This window comes from Pogona vitticeps, chromosome 3, assembly GCF_051106095.1.
Source record: "Pogona vitticeps strain Pit_001003342236 chromosome 3, PviZW2.1, whole genome shotgun sequence".
Classification (NCBI taxonomy): Eukaryota; Metazoa; Chordata; class Lepidosauria; order Squamata; family Agamidae; genus Pogona; species Pogona vitticeps.
In genome coordinates this window covers 107,200,800-107,216,150 of record NC_135785.1, presented here as the reverse complement: position 1 = coordinate 107,216,150, position 15,351 = coordinate 107,200,800, and the positions used below count along the sequence as shown (strand labels likewise).

Genomic DNA, 15,351 nt, shown 5'->3' with positions numbered 1-15,351 from the left:
AGAAACAGAAACGATGCTATGTAAGTAACCTGCTGCCATTTTGCCTAGTCTCCCAGCATCTTGAGGCAACATCCTCTAACTTGCAGAGTGTCATGGTTACCAACCACCCTCGGTTATTGTCCTTACAGGCTCAATATATAGGGTTTGCTGTCCACATTTTTCAGTTTCTGTGAGGATGTGTGTGCTTGGAACTGATCCCCCATGGATATGCGGGTCTATTGTAATTCTTTTTTAGTTACCAGAGCATAAAGTACGTACGCACGCACCCGCACACACACACAGTGGCAGCACAGGGGAAATGTGAAGGAGTATAGTTAAAAGTGAAAATGGATTTTCATTCAGCATTTCATTCTGTTTCCTTATGTCTGATGAAGTGGACGTGTATATGAAAGCTTACTTTAAAATATAATAGTCTTTAAGGTACCATATATTTTTGTCTTGTTTTGTTTTGTTTCTTTGGATTTTGCCTGATATGCTTCCAAATCTAATTCTTCTTCTGATTTCTATGCAGTTTTCTGTAGTCATTACTTTTGGCTTCTTGCTGTTCAACTGTAACCCTGCTTCTAAATTTTCTTTTTAAATCTTCATCAGTAGTATTCAAATCATTACTATTTTCTGCCAGTAACAAGGTGCCATCCGCACATCTTAAATCACTGTTGCTTCTTCTCTCACATTTCACTTCTCCTTTATTGGAATTTAATCTAGATTTCTGTATGATATATTCTATATATAGACTAAAAAGTTACATACACTCTTGTCTGACATAATTGCTAAAGACAACACATTCTGTTTCTCCTGATACTATCCTAACAGTAGATCTAACCCAGAATATAGATTCTGCATCAGGACGAACTAATGTTATGCTGCACCCATTTTTTCCTCTATGAACGATCCAGAACTTTTCATAAACCAGACAATTAAAGAATTTAGTGAAATCTATAAAGTGCAAACTGATTTTGTTTTGAAAATCTTTGGTATACTCAAGTAGCAGGCATATATTTACAGTATGATTTTTCATGCCTTTTCCTTTCTTCAATCCATCTTAAACATCTGGCATTCTTTATTTGATATATGATAAAATTCTTTGTTACAAATTCACTTTGCTTGTATAGGAAATATAGTTCTGCAGTTACTGCACTCTTTGGCATCTCTTTTTTTTGGGGGGGGTGTTGATGCCCCTTTTTTCATTATCAATATTTGTTAGCACATTCTTGTTAGGATTTTGAAAGATTCAGTCAAGTAGCCTGAAATAGTTCTGTTGGTATGCCATCTATTACTGGCATCTTAATTCTTCCACTTGCTCTGAGAACAGTTTTTTTTTAAATAGAAAATGCATATGAAATAATATTGGATAATAAATAAAAATGTATTTCTGAACATGTGTCAAATGCTTATCCTTCACCTTGAGCAACTTTCCCTTGCTTCCATAAATTTAAAATTAAGAAGCACATAGCACAGCTCCTATATCAGTCTGAGGTGCAGCACTTCTGTTTTCATTATTTTACACTTCCTTAGAAGATTTGTGTTATACCTTTCTTGTTTCCTGGTATTCAGTGTGGCATTCATAAAATTCCTAGCTCCTTTCCCACCTAGATCCTGTTTAGGAAGAAGATGGAAGAACTTAATATGTGTGAATCTCTTGTGCTCTGGCCTTTTTTCCTGGAAGCCATTGCATGAACTCTGAAAAAGTTCCCATTGATCAATGGAAAGTTTATGTGCCTATAGGTATAGGGACCTAATCTCTCTGCAGGCTTTCAAATGATCTCTTGCTGCAACTCCACTCTCCCCCATCATGAGTTTGTCTGTTCCCAGATGTCTCCTGATAAACTCAGTAATTGCTGCATAATGAGTAATCACTCATTCTCAACGTGCCTCAAGCACTGTAGCATGTTAAACAGCAGGTGGCATGTGGCATGTGTCCATTTGCCTGTATTTACATGTATAGTCACTAGAGCAGTGGTTCCCCGACCTTGGGTTCCCAGATGTTCTCAGACTAAAAGCTTTTGCCACCAGCTGTGCTGCCTAGGATTTCTGGGAGCTGTGGTCCATGAACATCTGGGGATTCAAGGTTGGGAACCACTGTACTGGAAGTTAGACATATCTGCTCCCTTCACCTAGTCAGTAGTGATAGAAACACACCAGATATTTAAAAGGCATCACCAAACATGCACCAACACACAAGCAAAATATAGTGATTGACCAACGACAAATATTAAGAACACAGAGACGAACCACTAAAAAGAGGGAAAGGCAGCCTTAGCAAAGAACAACTGATGTGTATGTGTTCCCTTTTAGCAGTTAGGACTAGTGTTACTGTATGTTCTATTACGATAGAGATCCATCTGCTGTGTCAGGTTTAATTGGTGTTCAGTTATTGAAGAGCCTACAGCATCTGGAGACCCTGCCTTTGAACATCTGCAAAGGATTGACTTGTCTCTTCTTTCATTTTTAAAAATAATCATTCTTCCCCTTTCTTTTGTCTTCTTTCAGTCAGTTTCACTTGGCTAAGCAGTAAACAGCTTCCATCGGCTACCAGCCTGTTCATCTAGAATGGAGGACTGAATCAGATTATGTGATAATAGCATCTATGCACCTTCCTATGTCTATCTATGCAAGCAGTAGATGCACTGAGGGATAGCCAGTTATGTCCCACAGACAAGTCCACTCCCAGAAATGCTGTCTACAATGGTGGCTACTCTTGGTGAGGATTTATGATGCATGTTGTTTTGATCAAAGCTATCCCCATAATCAGTTTTGGTTTCCCTTTCCTGAAGCATCTCCAGATGCAATCTCGTGCTTGAAATGATCCTTGGGTAGGAGGTGATTACTAGAATTCCTGTGGTGTTGAGCTGAAGCCAGTACATCAGCCCCATTCAGGCATTGCCTTGAGCACATGTAGGGTAAAATGGGTGGGATGGGGATGTCCATGTGTGTAAGCTTTGCCGCCCAGAATGGCAGCTAGTGTCTTAGATCTTCACTTAGTGCGAAGTCTGAATAGGGTGAATATTTATTTTCAGCTAAGCACACTTACAAAGCTGTTTCACAACTATATGTTCAACCCATAGAAGTCTGTGATGCTTCCAGGTGTGTAGGAACATTCATGGGTGGTTCTTATGTGCATGTCCATGTGCCCACTATTCAATTTGCCATAAATGTGTTCAATCAACTGTCTCAAGGGGGGGCTGTGATATATTTCTCCTTCTATTGACATACAGAAAGTTAGTAAATGCAGTAGCCAAAATGAGGCCACTGAGGAAATAAAGATTGGCTCCCACATCCATTGCTTAACCTGTTATTCAAGTTGTGGCTAGAGATGGGGACAAAGAGCCAAAATGGCACTTCATGGGTCATCAAACCTGACCACCCATAACCACGAATTGCCCCCCAGTGACCTGACAAACAACGAATCCATTTGTCATTTGTTGGGTCATGAGGGAAAGCAGGGATCAAAGCAATCTTGCAGTGCTTTGATCCCTTTCCCCTCCTCTTGCTAAGTTCCATACGGGGCAGAGCAAGAGGAGGGAAAACAGGGATCAAAGTGATCCCACAGCGGCTGGGGGATCCCTTTGATCCCTCTTTGATCTCTTCCCTCTTTTTCTTATAAGACATAGGCATAGGAAGAGGAGGAAAGGGGAACCAAGCCATCCCCCATCCCCAGGGTAGCAAGCTGCCAGAAGGGAAAACCCCTCTCTGCTTATGCCTCTGAGGAACAGCTGATACACGGGGGCATAAGCAGATTGGGAATGAAGGGACACATATAAAAGGGTTATATTTGTTTCTTTATATTTGTTGGGATCTTTGGGCCCCAGGAATATGAAGCAATGAATATCTGATGAATCAGGGATATTTAATGAATTTGTTTCATTGAATATCCTGATTTATTTTTATATTCGTCTCCATGTCTAGTTATGGCATTGTTCCCAGTACAATTTTTTTTGAAACAACAAAGAATTTTGTAGCAGCTTAATAAAGGCTAACATGTTTATTACTTTACAAGCTTTACAGCCCATTTCATCTGTATACTATAGTATTTTTGCTTCCATGATTAGCATGGCTACTTTTTTGGAAATTGTTGTGATTTTAAAAATTGGAATGAGGACATTTTCTTAATTCCATTTATTTCCCATGTTTAGACTCCCATGGCACACCATATTTGCATTATGTGCCTCACAGTTATTTTCCCTGGAGATTCATGAAATCTGATCAATCGTTTGGAATCGTTTCTAGATGAGGAAGTTGAGTTAAACAGAGGGCTGCAGCTCTAAAATATATATTTCAGCCTGGATGAATTCTGTTTTGCTGCATTTGAGTTCTTTATCAGTATAGAGGACTTTCTTAAACTTATTTTCTAATTCTGTATCTAGCATTTCAGGATGGAGCTTAGCAAAATTGGTGGGGATTTCCACTCATGCCTACACATACTCACATATATAGGCTACAGAGATCTTGAGAAAGGTACTGTAACTATGTTTCTGGGGAAAATCTCACTCAGTATATACAAGCACTTGAGTGCATCTGAGGCAGCTTTTACAACCCATGCTTGAGTTATTAGACAGGGAGAGGAAACAAGAGGGCTCCCAATGAAACCTACTACCCAAGATATCCCCCAAATTAAAGCAAAATCTTGCCCCTGAGGAGATTTATAACAGCAGCATGAAAGGTAAAAGGGCTAGGCAATTGGAATTGTAACCTGTCATTAGAAACATAGTGATCAAGTGAGAGAAATTAACAATGTCTACTAAGCAGAGCAGTTCATTACAGATACATAGGAATTAAGGAACCCCTGGTCTTCCTGATGCTTTGGCCTAAAATATCATAGTGGGTAGAGATGCTGGCCATTGTAGGACAAACATCTGGAAGGCTGCAGATTGTTTTGTTCTACTTGCATTTCTACTGCAGCCATTGAGGAAATCCACGGTGCTCACATGGTCCTGACTTGACTGGTAGCTTGTGTTTAACACTGGCAAGCAGAGGCCACCAACGACTAATATTAGCATAAATTAATGACACTATCATCTTGTGCTGACCACATGAGGTCCCTGCATAGGTACAGAATAATTTTTGTGAGTTTTATAACAAATGGAAAGAACCATAGTCTTCCTGCTTTTCCCCCACTGCAAACAGAACAATATGCAAATTCTTGTTGCTTAGTGTAATAAACTACGCTAAAGTAGATCCATTGAAGCAATGAGGATTTAGTGAGTCAACACCTCTACTAATTCAAATGGGCCTACTTTAACTGTGACTTAATATGCTTAAGTCAGTCACAGAGTAGGCCTATTTGAATTAAAGAGACTTACAGAGTGGTTGGCTTACTACATTCTCCATTGATTCAATGGACTGCTGTAGTGCAATTTACTATGTTAACCAACAGGATTTTGGCCGATGTGTCTGGCACATTTGCAATGAGAGCAACAGAGCTTAGAAAATATGCTCTCAATGGTTGTTCTCTCTCCCCCCCAAGAATCTGACAATCAACATGTCCAAGGGTCAAGCTGTCTAGGGGATTTGTGGAGTTATAATCCAAAAATATATACAAATTTCCCCAAGCTCTGGGCAGAACTGCACTTAAAATTAGTCTCCTTTGAGGAACATGTTGTTACATAAAAGTTGTCAAATGTTGCCCTTCTGCTGTGCAAGGCAGGCTGCATTACATTCAAGACCCAGTTACGTTGTTATGGCAACCACACAAAACACCTCCTCCAAAGAGCAAGTGGCAGCTGCTTAACAAGGGCTTGCAGGTAAAATCACCTGCTGCCACATCAATAAAGTCAAAGCTGAACTGCAGTTCAATATGTAATTGAATTCACCCAGCAAATCCTTCCTACTAACTACTGACTAAGATACACAACTTTATTCTATGGTGTTTTTCAGGAAAAAAAAAAATAAAAATGAAAACAGGTATTGCCATACCTGAAGCTAGTTTACATTCTCAGTTATTGCTGCTTTCACATAAGATGATATGATTAAGGGGTTTACCTGAGACAAACACAGGACTGGCCCTTCCAGTAGCCAGCAAGAGATTGCCTCCTCAGATATTATCATGAAAAGGCAGCAAATTATGAGTTACCTATGTATTATTGTACTTCTGCTTCCATCAAGATGGAGAGAGGTAACTATGATTATTTTTCTAAAAACAAAACAAAAATAAAACAAAGACAAAATAGTTTGTTTGGACTTTGGAGGTTGGCTGAAATCCTCCTCTAGCAAGAATTGTCCCATTGAATCAATGGGAAGTTCGCGAGTCAATGTCTCCAGAAGTTCTACTGATTCCTCAGGCCTACTCCAGTTGTGACTTATTCCATTATGCAACAGGATTTCAGCTGTCTTAAAAATGTTTTGAATTGCTGTTTTGAATGAATCTATTTTATTGGTTTGTAATCCAGGTTATTTTCTGTTTTTCGCTCTCTACTTTTTTCTTTTAGATTCACTTCTTCCCCCTCTAGCTATGACTTACTATGGTAAGCAACAGGATTTCAGCCACTATGTACCATGGCCTTACGGGGAGGGGCATCATTTTCTGCTCTGCCTTAGGCAGAAAAATGGCTTCAACTGGCCCTGGGCTGAAGTAAGCTTAACGTTATATTTAGAAGTTATTAGCAATTGCACGTCTTCTGTTTCTTTGGTAAACAATTTACTGAGTAGAGAACCAACATTTCCAAACTGTCTCCTTTTAGAAGGCCCTTTCCTCCTTTGTTTGTCAGCATATTGTCTACATTCTCAAGAGGATTTAGGGAACATGTCAAGGGAACTGCATTTGTTTTATTTCTTTGTTATCCTATGCAGTACCTTGTCCTCGGAAAACTGTTTAAGGAAAGCATTAGAAGAAGGATTAACAGAATGCTTGTCCAAAGTTGAGTAAAGAGAACTCCATGGCCAAGGCGTGGACATTAAAGACTCCTTTTGAGCCACTCTTGCTCATGAACCCCCTGAGGGGGGTGGATGGGGAGGGAATGAGTTTTTCAGCTCGTGAAAGAAAGGGTGGGTGATACCTTTATTGGATCACTTAAAAATCAGAAAGCTAGATATCAACCTCACACAGATCTTCATCAGTCTGGACACTACAGAGTTGTGGATTAGGCAAAAAAACCCCCACAAAAACCCACACACATTAAAGCTCCCAAAATAGCTCACAGTTCAGTGGGTTCTTTCTCTACGAATTTCTTTTTTATGAGTTCATCCAGGAAGTAGTTTTTCCACTGGAAGAGGCACAGCCTCCTTGATCAGGGTAGGAGGACCAAGCCAAACAACAACAACAACAATCAGAAGTTGGCATCCAGTTACAGTACTTCCTGTTTGATTTTATTTATTTATTTATTTAGTTAGTTAGCTAGCTTTTGGCCTTCTAACCTAGCATCATCCTCAGTGGCTATTGGGGTGGGGGGAATGTCCCCCTGCACAGCAAAGCTGCTTCACTGTATGTATAAGATGTATATATAAGAAAACCGCAACTGAAAATATGTTCTGCTAAATTGTCTGCAGAAATGGTGTGTGAGTGTGGGTGTAAGGATGCAGTAAAGCTGCATGAAGTTCATGTGTGCAAAGAATAAGAACTCTTAGGAGAGGAATCACACTTTCCCAATAGGAAAATGGAAAATTGTTTCATCAGGGTCAGATATCGGGCAGTGAGGAGGGTTTCTAGTATATGGGGGCTGTTGGTATGAATGCTTTAAGAGGCATGTAAAATATAATGTTTTGATTTTTTAAAAAATGTTGGGCCTCCATTGTTTTTTTGGGAAGGAATCACAGCTTTCCTCATCTTCTAGATGGTTGCTGTTTAGTAGCTGCCATTCATTGGGTTAGTGCTAGCAGGCATTGCTAATGAGGACAGTATACAGAGGTATATCACTAAGCACTTGGAAAGAATGATGTCAGCCTCCTGCCTGCCTGGGAAGAAGTGAAGCTTGCATTTCAGAGGATGACAAAGTTTTTTTTTTTTTTTTTTTTTTTTTAAAGAAGATAAGAAATCTGTGTTTGGCAAGAGAAGGAGTTACTTAGATGAAAAAGGAAAAATATTAAGGTGGCCTTCAATGTTGAAAGCATGTATATAGCTAACTTCTGGAGGGGACATATCCTATATATTAGAAATGGGAATTAAACTGAAATAAGGGATCACTAATCAGCGTAAAGGCATGACATGGTGGCTATTAAGGTAAATTGAAGTGAGATAAAAGGATGAGGTAAAACAAATAGTACTAAATGAATATACATTAGATATGATATTGATATAGACATGATAGAAAATGTGGAGACAGAAATGGCTAAACAATTATATAAAGAAATCTGTATAAAATGCTTTAGATAACATCTATTATGTGTTAGGAACGTTTAATTATTGGTATAAAATACAAAGTTGGTCGGTTCAATCACCTCAAAATTATATAGATTTGAAACTAGAATTACTTTTATTAGGTATGTTATTAGAAGATTTTGAAAACATTGTATACTATGAGAGCAATATTATGATAGTTGCCAATATTGTACACTAAAATACACACATGAATGGTTTAAATGTTTAAATAATGTATAGATTTTGAAGGGACAACTAAGAAGACACAAAGAGAAAAAAAAACCAAATAATTATAAGCAACCCATGTAACACGATGTTTAACAATCACGAATTGAATGTAGATATATTGAAAACTAATAAAATGTTTTTTTTTCAAAGAAATCTGTGTGTGGACTGCAATGCACCTTTACTATTGAAATGGTTGGCAAAGTGTCCGCTGGGGACCACTTTCTCTCTCTCCTGTTCTACTTCCCCTTCAGTATCAGAGAGAAATCACAAAGGGCAGTGACTTCCCTTCAAGCAAAGAGACATTAGCAGTAGTTCAAATTAACCAGGCTCTTTCAGAATGGCCTTCTTCAGATAAGAAACATAATTATGAAGTCACCATGGCTGTTCTGTTTCGGGTAGAAGCATGAGATTATGACAGCCAGTTTCTGTCCTTCAAACTAGGAGCATTAGCAACACAATTTCACAATGGCCAGTTTATCTTCCTCGCCTAGGCAACACCAGAATGCATTTGAAATGACCAGTTTCTCTTCTTCAGGCCAGGAGCATCATCAGAGAGGTCACAATGGCCAGGCAGTCTGTCTCCTAGAAGGATTCAGCATCGGCATGAGCTCATAATGGTGAATGTTTTCAGCAGGTGGTGTCAGAATGGCCAGTCCCTCTCACCACTATCTCTCTTAGTGAAATAGGCAGCAGCCTGTGCTCTGTAAAACAACAGGCAAGAAGAGGGTTGTTGACAGGCAGCTGTTACGGGGTTTGAACTTATATCAAGTATCACTGTGGCATGGGACCAACTTAAGGAACAAAGGACCAGATTTTAGGAGGGCAGAAAAACGGTACATTGGCATAGCACCTTAGATAAGAGCGGAGTCTCAATTTTCAGTATGTGCTTCTAGGACAGACTGGAAGGAAGGCAGAGACTAAGAGCAGATGATGGCTGCTTAACACAGCAGCAGTAGAATAAGAGGCAGAAACCGAAAGAAGAAGAGAATGACAAAGGGAGAGGATGTATTGATAGAAGGAGCAACGCTCACCCTGCACTTGGAATGGTGCCACTAAACAAAAACAAACAAAAACAAAAAACCACCAACTGGGCGGCTCAGAGAGTCTCAGCAATAGCAGTTAACCTTCTGGAACACCAGCTACGGCATCAAGCCTGGTGAATACTCTGTGAGTAGTGTTCTTCTGATATTTTCTTCTTCCAAAGATAACAGCTGCACATTTATCTCAGTGGTTAGTGGACACGATAGGCACACAGAGGATGTTTTATGCTGGGTCATATTGTCCGTCTAGCTCGGTTTTTCTAAGTCTCCTGCTACCTCATCCTTTGAAGATGCCAGGGACCAAATACCAGTATTTGGAGGCAGATTGAGACTACTTTGTAGGCTGGCTTGGTCCAGATGTTTCCCATCACAAAGGGAAAAGATAGGGAAATTTAAGAACTGAAGAAAATATAGGACTATGGTAAATACTAGTTTTCAGGAAAAAAAAGAAAAAAACAATATGTTTCATAATGAGAAATATTTCACAATCAGTTTGTGAAGATCAGAAATAATTTTCACACAGTCCTAACACAACCAAATCAAGACCAGACTAGTTGTTCCCATACAACAAAAGACATTGCTCAACTGTTTTGGTTTCTAGTATAATGTACTCACGTCCTGATATCATGACTTTGTGCATTATCTTTGTATTGCAGTAGGGATTGTGGTTGGTGAGGTATCATAGGCATCCTTCAGTCTCGAGAGACTATGGTAACATGCCCTGAATCGAGGAGTGTCCTCTCCAGAGCATGAAGCCTGGGTAAAGTAATATGGAGCAGTGGTTCTTAACCTTTGTTACTCGGATGCTTTTGAACTGCAACTCCCAGAAACCCCAGTCAGCACAGCTGGTGGTGAAGGCTTCTGGGAGTTGTAGTCCAAAACTCCTGAGTAACCCAAGGTTAAGAACCAGTGATATGACCATTTCAGCAATGTGGAGAGGGGGGATCTGCTGCTTGGTGAGGTAGGATATGCATGATTTCAAGTTTAAAAGTTGATATAGCCATCTGCTGTTGCACACAACAACAAATGTGTACACCAGCTTCTTGTTGGGATAATATCAACCTTGCATGCCTTGTAATTCTAGGTATAACTTGAAAATGAGGTAGTTTTTTAGAACCTAAAGGGATTCTCTCCTTTCCTACTCACCAATTAACAAAGTCATTTCACCTGTTCCCCAACTGAGGATTGCCCCTCCCTCTCTGTTTGCCTCTGGTTGTTTGTTTGTCCTCTCTTTTCCTCTATGACTTTTGACTGGAGCCAGCATGCTCTTTCTCTGTTCCTGCCCTTGGCCAATGTGGATAGCATGGTGGATAATGGCTGAAATACCTTTATTTTAGCTTCTTTTATCCTTTTGATTATAACTGAAGATCAACTATTAAGTAAAGGCAATTTTTTCTTTTCTATTTAAGCTACTTGCATTTTTTTTTCTTTTATATATAAAGGGCTAGTTAGAATAAAGGGCTGGTGGAAGCTAAGATTTTTGCTATTCTCTCCTGTGTTTCCCCTGTGCTGCAAGAACTGCTTTTGTATTTCTAAGCTCTACTAATTATAAAAGGGAATCACCAAATTTCCACCACACTTAACTTATAGCAAATCATAACTGAAATTTATGATGTATTGCCATAATTTTTCTATCCAATTCTGGATTTTATTTCAGAAATGCACTGGGTGATAAGCAACATTTTATGTAGTGGCTTAATAGAGAGGATCCAGCTGTGTGGAGACTTAACTCTAAAAGTTTAAAAAACCCACATAAATACATAAAGATGGTGTGTCCTAAACCATTATTGCAGAGAGGTGTGGTGACTTGGGGGTGGACAGGGAAATGCTCAGGCTGAGCTAACAAAAATGTATTTTGGTAATACTTAACTATCTTCAGTTAGGGCTTGAAGAACTCCATTTAGACTTTCCAGAATCTGTTCTTCACTTTCAGCATCCCTTCCACCAAATCTGAGACGTTCCAGGTGTAGATTTAGGGACTCTGTTCAGAAGATGAAACAAATGTAGTTAGTCCTTGTGATGTTTACCCAGTGGCCCCTGTTTGTTTCACCACACAAAGAACTCACACGAGTATCCCAACACGTCCTTTACCACGCTGCCACCCACTGATCTCTTTACCAACTATGTTTCTTATGAAAGACTGAGGTCCATTCAGTACTTTGAAATAAAACAGGTTTATTGTTTACAAGTTGTTTTAGGAATAGTTCTTTAGCATATTCTTAAAGTTACACAAAGCGTTCAGTATTTTCCTTTAACCTCTTCTATATTAACTAATACAGATAACTCACTATTCACTCCTTAAACTCTCTCTCTTTGCCTCAAAACCCAAACTATCTTCCGTTCTCTTCAAACCTTTCTTCCCTATCTACTCTCAAAACTCTCTCACATTTTTCTACAGCCCCCCTTCTATCTAGCTGGCTCCGCCTCCCAACAGCTCCCTATTGGTTCATGCAAATGTGCTGCTGAATATTCATGCCAGGGTGACCACTACAGTAGTAATGAAGCAAAAGCAATGGAAGGCTGCCCTTTGCAAAGATGGCCGCTGCAGCTTCCGTATCTTAAATGAAGCTGCAGCGGCCATCTTTGCAAATAGCAGCCAGTCTCCCTTTTTACACATGGTGGCTGCAGAGGTCAGATGGAGACCTTAGTGGTGGTGGTGGCGGCAATTATGGTAAGGGGATATTGGCGGGGGTGGGAGGTGGAGGGGCGGTGGCAACGGGGTGGTGGGGGTGGCAGTGGGGAGCGATGGCAGTGGTGGTGGCAGTGGCAGCAGGGTGTTTTTTTTTTTTAAAAAAATAACCCCCCATGAATCGACAAACAACTTCGTTATTCATCACTTCTTGGAACAACTTTGTGATTCACAAAGCAGGATGACTCGCCAAAATGGTGAGTCATCCCCATCTCTAATATAGAGTATCTAAACTGCTAAAAATGCAGCAGTATATACTGTACACTCCATGATCACTGCAGATGGAGACAGCAGCCATGAAATTAAAAGACACCTGCTTCTTGGGAGGAAAGCGATGGCAAACCTTGACAGCATCTTAAAAAGCAGAGACATCACCTTGCCAACAAAAATCCGAGTAGTCAAGGCTATGGTTTTTCCTGTAGTGATGTATGGAAGTGAGAGCAGGACCATAAAGAAGGCTGACCGCCAAAGAATTGATGCCTTTGAATTGTGGTGCTGGAGGAGGCTCTTGGGAGTCCCCTGGACTGCAAGGAGAACAAACTTATCCATTCTAAAGGAAATCAAACCTCAGTGCTCACTGGAAGGACAGATCCTGAAGCTGAGGCTCCAATATTTGGCCATCTCATGAGAAGGGAGGACTCCTTGGAAAAGACCTTGATGTTAGGAAAGTGTCATGGCAAGAGGAGAAGGGGACGACCGAGGATGAGATAGTTGGACAGTGTCATCGAAGCAACCAACATGAATTTGACACAATTACAGGAGGCAGTGGAAGATAGGAGGGCCTGGCGTGCTCTGGTCCATGGGGTCATGAAGAGTCAGACATGACTAAACGACTAAACGACGACAACAATATACTGTACAAAAGTACACATATATGTTTACTGTTTGCAGAAGGAGGGAATGGAGGCAGGGACGAGCCCTGCTTTTGTTGCTGAACTATTGTGGATTCTTCGCAAACAATAAATTATGGAAACACAATTAATTTTCAAGTCATAGTTCATGCAACAGCAGAACCTAATTCAAATGCTTATCTGGAATTATCTGATTTCTTGCTTTGGGAAAAAGCAAGGCAATTGCCTTCTTGTTTCAAATGTTTTACAAATAAAAGAATGAACAAGACCTTGGCTTGTTAGTAGATTTATACAGTGTCACCTTCCAGGAGGAAAATCCAGGTGTTCTGCTGTTTCCCATCCCTTGTGATGTGATCAGTGGAATAACACCACATGTATGATGATTCTCAAAGTTCTTGAAAGACATTAAGCACATGGCTGACTATATTATGGTGTGAGAACAGAAGGGAACAGGAGAGAACCGAGGAATGAAGCTGCCTGAAGGAAGATCTGGCTGCAAGTGAACACTCCCAGGGGACGTGGTGGTGCTGTGGGCTAAACCGCAGAAGCCTGTGCTGCAGGGTCAGAAGACCAAGCAGTCATAAGATCGAATCCACGTGACGGAGTGAGCGCCCGTTGCTTGTCCCAGCTCCCGCCAACCTAACGGTTCGAAAGCATGCAAAATGCGAGTAGATAAATAGGGACCACCTCGGTGGGAAGGTAAACAGCGTTCCGTGTCTAAATCACACTGGCCATGTGACCACGGAAAGATTGTCTTCGGGCAAACGCTGGCTCTATGGCTTGAAGAGCGGGATGAGCGCCGCCCCCTAGAGTCGGACACGACTGGACAAAAATTGTCAAGGGGAACCTTTACCTTTACCTTTTAGAACACTCCCAGATGTGTGGATTTTAAGCTGCACGTTTTTGTAATCCAGTGCTTGTTTTTATGACTGAAAATACTGATGATAAACCAAGACTCCAGTGGTGACACAGGAAGAATATGTTTCCTAATATGGTACACGTTAGCTCTATGGGTTGGAAATGGAGTTCAGCTCCGCCCCCTAGAGTCAGACACAACTGAACAAATTGTCAAGGGGAACCTTTACCTTTACCTATGGTACATATAGGCATCCTTTCTTTCTTGCAGCCAAATGTCTAGATGCTTCTTCAGAATCCCAGTTTAGTTAATATCACATCTATGTGGACCCCACAACCAACCCCTCCATCGGGCAGAGTGAAGGGGTTGATTCAGGCTATAGATGCTAGAGAATGCATTGGTCTGTGTGTCTTAGGCATCTTCTGCACTTTGTAAGGGAGCTGGCTTCCATTAGATGTGGTGGAGGACAGTGCTTCAATGCTGCTACTAAAATAAAATTTGGTTGCCAGTCTGGTCAGATTTTGTACGTGTAATGGGAAAGACATTTTGTCTTTTTTCTTCATGCAACAAAATATATGAAGCTGACCTTCCTGCAGACTTCATTGGATGTCTGAAGCCCAATCAGTAGAAGCTTCTCTGTAATTCTGGTGTCTCTAGGTGCCCGAGTAGAACTTTCTGGGGGCCCCTCCTTGTGAATGTATAACTTGGACATTGGAAACCCAAATGTCACCAAACTTGCTGGGCTTGTAGATGACAGTCAGGGGAAGCTTCCCTGTGCATTTGATGTTTCTAAGTCCTGGGACTCCCACTGTATATGGTTTAAAATAAAAAAATGATTTGATAAATCGATTCATCAATTCATCAGAAAAAAATCATAAATTAGTATTTCATGATTTATCAACTTTGATGAATCAAAAATCAAAATGATTCACCATTTTTCTGATTTGTACCCATCTCTAGTGGCTAGTCATTCATAATCAGGAAGAATAATATCCACCAACAAGAAAGGGATTAAAAGAAGACACTGGTTTGCATAAAAATATGTTTGCAAATTGATATATACAGAGAATGAGAAATAAGTGTTTGGTATTTAAACAAAACCATAGCCCATCTCAGTTGATTGAGGAAGACAGTGGCCAGGTGACTTTAACTGATTATCCAGATTTTTATTGATCTTCGAGTTTCCTAACGTTCCTCTTTGTACTTTGTTAAATTTGGCTTGGACTGGCTGGCCCTTCACATGGAAGGCATTTTCAAAAGGAGGATTTTCTTCTGGCAGCCCTGCAAATATATACATATGCTCTTCAGCTATGTCCAGGGTGGCTACATGCACTCCTCCCCCTTTATAAAAGGACATAGCTGAAGAACAACTCTGAGACAGGAGCTGAAGGCTGTCT

At 40.4% G+C, this 15,351-nt stretch overlaps 1 protein-coding gene across 1 annotated transcript in view; it reads right to left on the bottom strand.

Annotated features, from left to right (window-relative positions):
- The window catches only part of LOC110083682 (rap1 GTPase-GDP dissociation stimulator 1), a 60,306-nt gene that overhangs the window by 33,257 nt on the left and 11,698 nt on the right, over positions 1-15,351 (bottom strand). The window contains exon 2 of the mRNA XM_020802301.3: positions 11,429-11,539. Coding sequence (XP_020657960.3) covers positions 11,429-11,539 — 111 coding nt within the window. The remainder of the gene's footprint in view (positions 1-11,428; positions 11,540-15,351) is intronic.